The 7,609-nt window shown below is 38.6% G+C and overlaps 1 protein-coding gene across 1 annotated transcript in view; it reads left to right on the top strand.

Annotated features, from left to right (window-relative positions):
* RTCB (RNA 2',3'-cyclic phosphate and 5'-OH ligase) overlaps positions 1-7,609 on the top strand; it is a 24,583-nt gene that overhangs the window by 10,780 nt on the left and 6,194 nt on the right. Inside the window, exons 6-10 of the mRNA XM_023527456.1 lie at positions 414-427; positions 531-747; positions 1,247-1,435; positions 2,116-2,226; positions 4,412-4,531. Of these exons, the coding sequence (XP_023383224.1) occupies positions 414-427; positions 531-747; positions 1,247-1,435; positions 2,116-2,226; positions 4,412-4,531 (651 nt within the window). The remainder of the gene's footprint in view (positions 1-413; positions 428-530; positions 748-1,246; positions 1,436-2,115; positions 2,227-4,411; positions 4,532-7,609) is intronic.

Here is a 7,609-nt window from a genome sequence, read left to right as displayed (position 1 = left end):
GTGAAAGTATTTACAAATACACAAAGCCATAGAGACATATGGAAATTATTATAAACTTTAAATTGCATATAATTCATTTTTTTATATACATTTCATCCTATGGGAATTTAATAGTTTGTGTCAGTTTGACCCATTAGAATATTTCATCTAGCAAATACATGGAGCATGGACTAGTATTTCTGAACTTTCTTCTGAGTACTTTTTTACATTCTGTCTTGGATTTGATTTTCCTACAGAAGACCTAGCAACTTTTATCTAGCTCTTTTACATTGTCACTGAAAATTATTTTTAAAAACCATGATGATGATAAAATGTATTTTACTACCTCTGTTCTTATTCATTCATGTGCCAGGAAAGGAGTAACTAAGACCATGTTGTTGCTGTTTGTGCAACACATCTCATCCCCTTAAAAGCTCCTGGCGGACAGGTGCTGTCTTTATAGCCTATATCGCCCCTGTCACACAGCTCTAACAGAAGATTCTCAATGAACATACCTTGACCAAGCAAGTAGATAAGTCTAAATTATAAAGAGAAAGCTTGCTGATTTGGACTTGTTGCCCTCATGTTCCAGATGCCCTAGTTGCTATGGAAAAAGCCATGAAGAGAGACAAGATTATAGTCAATGATCGTCAGTTGGCTTGTGCTCGAATCGCTTCCCCAGAGGGTCAGGACTACCTGAAGGGGATGGCGGCGGCTGGGAACTACGCCTGGGTCAACCGATCTTCCATGACCTTCTTAACCCGTCAGGTACAGTTGCAGCTGCTCTTGGTTCTTCACATGAAGCTAAGCCCTTCGAAGCAGTGTAGTCTAATCAAAGCCTGTAGAATTTGGTCTTGGATCATTGTTTAATAAATCTTCAAAATATTGGCAGAGTGTCCAAGCTTTTGATACCTCCTTGAACTAAATATGCAGACTGTCAGGCGTGGGGAATGAAGGAAGAGAGAAGCCAAAATTATTCCTGGGATTTTCCTTGAGTTGCAGAGAGAATAGACGTGCTGTTCACTGAGATTCAGAAGGCTGTGGAAGAAGCCGTTCTGAAGGGTGGGCTCAAGAGTAGCCATGGAATTTATGGAACGGAATTTCTCTGTGGTCTGAAAGATAGATTTTTGTCCTTTATATGAAGAATAATAATACTGCTATTTTTGAACTCTTAAATCCCTCACTCCCTTCAAGAGCAGACTAACTGAAATCAATAAGTTCTGAGGAGCTGGTTCTGGCTGGTTTTAAGTTAAGCTTTTTCTCTCAGGCTTTCGCCAAGGTCTTCAACACAACCCCTGATGACCTGGACCTGCACGTGATCTATGATGTTTCTCACAACATTGCCAAAGTGGAGCAGCATGTGGTGGACGGAAAGGAGCGGACACTGCTGGTGCACAGGAAGGGGTCCACCCGCGCTTTCCCGCCTCACCACCCGCTCATTGCTGTGGACTACCAGGTATGTCCTAAGCCACTGTGGCTTTAAGCAGTGGGGGCATGATTCAGAGAGTTCTAAGTAGGGGTGAATTTTAAACAGGAAAGCTGCAGTTGTGAAAAGAAAGTAATCTGTCATTCATGGGAACGGTGCCTTCTTCTCTGAAGCAGCGACTTCCCCAGCGTCTGTGCTTGCAGCGTGCCGTCTGAAAAGTGCTACATGGAGAATATTTTACTCCATTAAGATGATTTAAGATTATCTTTTTAAGGCCTTTGAATGATTGGAAGATTTAGATTAAATTCAGTCTGTTTCATTCTTCTTATCCTTTTGGTGTCGGCTGTGATAGAATTAGAAAGACCTTTGACCTCCCATTTCATAGGTGAAGAAACAGAAACCTGGAGAGGACAGCTGCCTACACAGGGGGGTTCTTCCTATAACACTTCCCTGCACGTTTGAAATTTGCTCTGCTCTTACATTCAGGCCGCCTTCTGCTGCCTTCCTGGTCTTTATATTTTCATTCCCTTCTTCCCTCTCTTCTCAATTTTCAAAGGATCAAAACAATATCTTATTATAGTTATGAGAGTAATACATTTAGAGGCTCAGGTTTTCCCACAGTCCTTCAGTGCAAGAGGAAATATAAACCTGAGGCATAAAAAATTCATGCTTTTCAGAATTTTAACATGTTTGATTTGTGTCATCCTCAGCTCACTGGACAACCAGTGCTCATTGGTGGCACCATGGGAACCTGTAGTTATGTTCTTACTGGCACTGAGCAGGGCATGACTGAGACCTTTGGAACAACCTGTCACGGAGCGGTAAGGAAAACAGACTTACTTCAATTTAGTCATTATTTTGCATTTCAATAGGTAAACATACTTGATTGAGTATTAACAAAGTTGAGCTTTGAGTCTGTCTTCTATCTGAATATATTCCCATAATATGTACTGTCTGTCCAGTGAGGTCATCTGGTATCTACGTTAGCGGGGTTATTGTCAGGCCAGGGACTGTTTCTCATCTCTACAAGTCCACAAAATCCAAACAGGAATAATCACTCTGGCATAACTGATATAACTTTAACTGATGCAGATTTACATTAGAACTTATCTTACTCAGTGGACCTACTCATCTGCATGGTTTGCTCTTTACTGGATGGGCCCACTCAAGATTTGGGGAATGCGCCCTATTTGCAGATCAGAACCCATGTGTAGAATGCATAGCTATTTGAACATACTGCTTTTTTCCTAAGCCAGGAGTTGCTAAACTTTTTCTGTAAAATGCCAGACAGTAAATAATTCAGGCTTTTTTGGGCCATACGGTCTCTGTAGCAGCTATTTCATTGTACTGAAAAAGTAGCCATAAACAATATATAAACAAATGGGCATTGCTGTGTTCCTATGAAACTTTATTTCAACAAACAAGTGTTGGCAAGGATGTGGAGAAAAGGGAACCCTCATGCACTGTTGGTGAGATTGCAAAATGGTGTAGCCGCTGTGGAAAACAATCTGGAGATTCCTCAAAAAATTAAAAATAGAACTACTGTATGATCTAACAACTCCACTTCTGAGTATTTATCCAAAGAAATCCAAAACACTAACTCGAAAAGATACATGCATATCTATGTTTATTGCACTGTTATTTGTAATAGCCAAGATATGGAAGCAACTTAAGTGCCCTTCAATAGATGATTGGTTAAAGAATAAGTACATATATACAATGGAATATTACTTGGCCATAAAAAAAATGAAGGAAATCTTACCACTTGCAACAACACTGGTAGACCTAGAGGGTATTATGCCAAGCGAAATAAGTCAGAGAAAGACAAATACCATATGTTTTTATTTATATTTGGAATCTAAAGAACGAAATTAATGAAGAAACAACAGAAACAGATTCATAGGTACAGAGAACAAACTGATGGCTGCTGGATGGGAGGGATTTGTGGGGCTGGGTAGAAAACGTGAAGAGATTAAGAAGTGCAAATTGGTAGTTAGAAAACAGTAACAGGGATGTAAAGTACAGCTTGGGGAATATAGTCAGTAACACTGTAGTAACTGTATGGTGCCACATTGGTACTAGACTAGTTACGGGGTCACTTGTCAGGGGGATCATGAATTATATAAATGTCTAACCACTATGCTGTACACCTGAAACCGATATAAAATAATATTGAACATCAATTTTAATTGAAAAAAAATTTTTTTAACTTTATTTACAAAAAAAGGTGTGGGAGATCAGATATGGTCCACAAACCAGTTTGCCAAACCCTGCTCTAAGCCATCAGAGCGCTTAGCTAGTGAGGGAGTGGAAAGTAGAAACTATCCAGCGTACCTTCTCATAGGACATACCCTCACAAATATATTTTAATTCTACCTTTTTCCCTGATCCTTTCACATTTCCAACTACCTCCCAACTACTGATTTTAGCCCAGTGATCAAAATTAGTATAACTTCCCCCTCCCCAAACACACACACCCATTAACAATGTCTGGGGGCATTTTTGATTGTCACAATGGGGGAGGGGTGTTTTGCCACTGGCATCTAATGGGTAGAGGCCAAAGATGCAGCAAAACATCCTGAAATGTACAGGACAGTCCCCACCATAAAGAATTATCCGGTCCAAAATGTCAGTACTGAGGTTAAGAAACTATTCTAAATCACAAAAAGGACAAGGTTTTTGTGATGGCAGACATACTGTTTATAATTTAAAATTAATGTATGTTGAATTGATTATAGTAATTAGAAACACAACACTAAATCTTTAAGTACTAAATGCTTTGTATAGATTGAAATTTGTTTTCCAAAAGAATATGATAAGGTTCGTAATAAAAGGTACATAATATGGTTGATAAAATAGAAAAAGATGTCTTTTAACTCCCTTTTTTAGTTTAAAAAGAAGTCAAGGAAAGGGCATATAATCCTAAAGCTTTAAATAATTTCTGGGATTGCACATAAATTGTAGCTCAGAATTTATAAAGTGAAGTTCTTTCCTTTCCCAATCTAGGGCCGTGCATTGTCCCGAGCAAAATCTCGACGTAATTTAGATTTCCAGGATGTCTTAGACAAATTGGCAGATATGGGAATTGCAATTCGTGTTGCCTCACCAAAACTGGTTATGGAAGAGGTAAGTGAAATTTTTGTAAGTATTCAGCATAAAACTTTATGATTTATGCCAGTGCACAGAGGTAGTAATTTTTGATACTACAAATAGAGATTACGTTTACTTGTTTGTTTGTTTTAATAACCTCAGGTACAGTCGATCATTGTCTTCCATTTCGTTTGGAGATTAATTACAAGCCAAGTCCTTAAGAATGATTTTTACCTTTCATGTATAGTCTCTGTCTACATGTTAAGCTTTAAAAATAGTTTGAGGTCGCTCATTTTTACCTTTCTTTTACACAACTGTACACTTAACCTTTAAATTTGAAAGCAGATTTGAAAAAGCAGGGGGAAAATGTTTGAGGAAACAGTTTTGTTTGATTCAAAAGGGAGCAAAGATTTTGTTTAAATTACATATATGTGTATATACGATATGTATATATATATACGTATTTACATTAAAAGCAGCATAACTTTTTAAAAGTTTAAGAGGAGAGAAAAATAGTCATCCAGAAACTCAGTGTCCTAACACAACTGTTATCTCTTTTTGTAGGATACTTATTGCCATTTTTTCCCCTAAATGCTTTCTTCAAAACTAGTTAAAATCATTGTTTATAAACATTTTATGGTCCTTTTTTGAATCTAGCATATTATATTGTTTGTGTCACTTTTTATGATTGTTGAATAGTCTACCAGCTAAATACCATAAGTTTCTGCCTATATTGGACATTTAAGTAGCTTCCAAATTTTTGATACTATAAGTTGTAATGAGTGTCTTTATGCATGAAGCTTTTTCGCAGATGTTTTAATAATTAGAATGAAATCTCAAAAGTAGAATTACTGAGTCAAAGAGAGTATGACAAAGCCTTGTTTGCTAATAACCATTAATTTTACCCTGATTTTAAGAATAATGTGCATTTAATTAAGAGGTTTTAGAAAATACAAAGAAGAAAACAGAAAATATCCAGAATTCCACCAACCAGAGATAACCATTGTTAACGTTTGGAATATGTTTTACTTGCATGTTTTGAAATATTTTTTTATTCACTCATTCAGCTAACACATATTATTAAATATCTGCTATAGTTGGGTACTGTTCTAGGTGCTAGGGATACTGCCGTGAACAAAACTAACATAAATCCCTTCTTTGTGAAACTTACCAAATCATCAGATGTACAGTGTGTTAGATAATAAGTGCTACAAAGCAAAAATGGGAAGGGGGATAGGCAGAGACTGGGAGTGGATGCAGTTTTAAACAGGGTGTAGTAAGGTGATATTTGAAGAGCTGAAGGGAATGAGAGAACGGGCTGTGGATATCCAGAGTAAGCTTCCTAGGCAGAGAGAATAGCAAGCACAAAAATCCTCAGGCAAGATTATGCTTGGATATTCAAGAAACCACAAAGAGGCTATGGCAAGAGCAAGCAAGAGGGAGATTAAGTCAGAGAGCTAGGGGGTGTCAGATTATGTGGGTCCTTGTTTTTTACCTTTACAAAAAGTTTTGCTCTTATTCTGAGTGGGATGATGGGAAGACATTGGAGAATTTAGAACTGAAGAATAACAATCTGACTAATGTGTCTGCGTGCTGATAAGAAGAACCTAAAAGAGGAATTAAGGATGCAGACAAGAAGGGGGGAATAACTGAAGCAGTGTCCTTGAGTAGATGAGAGGAGATGGGATCTGGCGTACAAGTAGATGGGGCTGGCCTTTGCTAGGAGCTCAGACAGTTCATCCTTAATAAAAGGAAAGAAGGTATGAATGCAGATAGTCAGGAAAGAAGATATGGTGAGAGAGTTTATGTTCTGGTTGTTTCTGGGGTTTTTTGCCCGCCTTCCTCCTCCCCCCCCCCCCTAGTGTACTAGGAAGTAGGGCCAGCAAGAGTGAGGGTGCAGGAGAAAGTATGAAATAATCATTTAAGAAAGAAAAGAGTAATTGGCCTAGTGAAATTTGCATAATTGCCAGGACCACACCAAGGGCCCACTTGAGCTAAATTCAGTGGTTGAGTGTTGACAGCTACATTCAGATGTATAGGTGCAGGTATGAAATGGATGTTGAGTTTTTTTTAACCAGAGTTGCAAGTACGACGCACTAAAAGAGAAGCGGGGTTGTTGAGGGTGTTGCAGAGGAATTGTAGGTCTCATGGGATTAAAGCATTTTGGACATAGACCACAAGGGGGAGTGAGCTGGAAACCAGGCTTGAAACTGAGATTATGAAAGAGTTTAATTGTTGGTAGTGACAATTTCTGGAGTATGACCCTGGGAGTGAATGGCTAGGTAAGCATTGAAGGAGCAGAAATCAAGGAACTAAGAGGCCAAGGTACTGGCCTGGACATTGAAATCACTCAGAAGTAAAGAATGACAATGAGTCAGGAGCTAGAAATCGTCATGTAATGATGGGGAGTGATACAGACTCTAGCAGGTAGTTGGCAACAAGAAGAGGTCACAGGTGGTATAAATGATGACTGCAAGATTCAAAACTGGGAAGTGTTTAGGGAGGAAGGACGGGGAATGGTCTTGAAAGAACTGTGAAGAGCAAGGACACCTGTTCCACTTCTCAGCCTAATGGCTTGACGCAGTTTGAGAGAGAAAACAGCTGTCGCTTCAGAAAGTTGGAGGCAGTAGTAACATCGTCAGGGGAGATCCATGCTTCAGCAAGGACAGGAAGGTGAAGGGAATATTTAAAGAAGAGTGAGAGGATATTGCACTTGACTCAGTGGAAGGAGTTTCAGAGTCCACAGTGGAAAAAAGTCTCAGAAATTAGAAGAGAAAGGAGATGGGCCAGAAAGGGGTATGTACAGAGCCATGTGGGAAAAAGTCTGGGAGGCCTAAGCTTCCTGTGTTGACCTGACTGGGAATAAAGGGTATGTGTGATGAGATTCAGTCTATGGTAGCAAGGTGGCGAGAAATTCATGGAAGTAAATTTGTGTGTGTATACATATATACAGATACACATATAGTGTTAGTTATATATACGAGTTTAATAACTTTCCATTATTGTGAAGGTAACACATGTTTATTCCAGGAATTTTGACAATTGTAGAAATCTGTAAAGAAAGAAAATCAAAATTGCCAATAACTCCAACCATCCAAGGATAATTACCACTAA

The sequence above is a fragment of the Pteropus vampyrus genome, unplaced genomic scaffold (assembly GCF_000151845.1).
Source record: "Pteropus vampyrus isolate Shadow unplaced genomic scaffold, Pvam_2.0 Scaffold16, whole genome shotgun sequence".
Lineage (NCBI taxonomy): Eukaryota > Metazoa > Chordata > Mammalia > Chiroptera > Pteropodidae > Pteropus > Pteropus vampyrus.
This window is presented reverse-complemented; position numbering and strand designations above follow the sequence as displayed.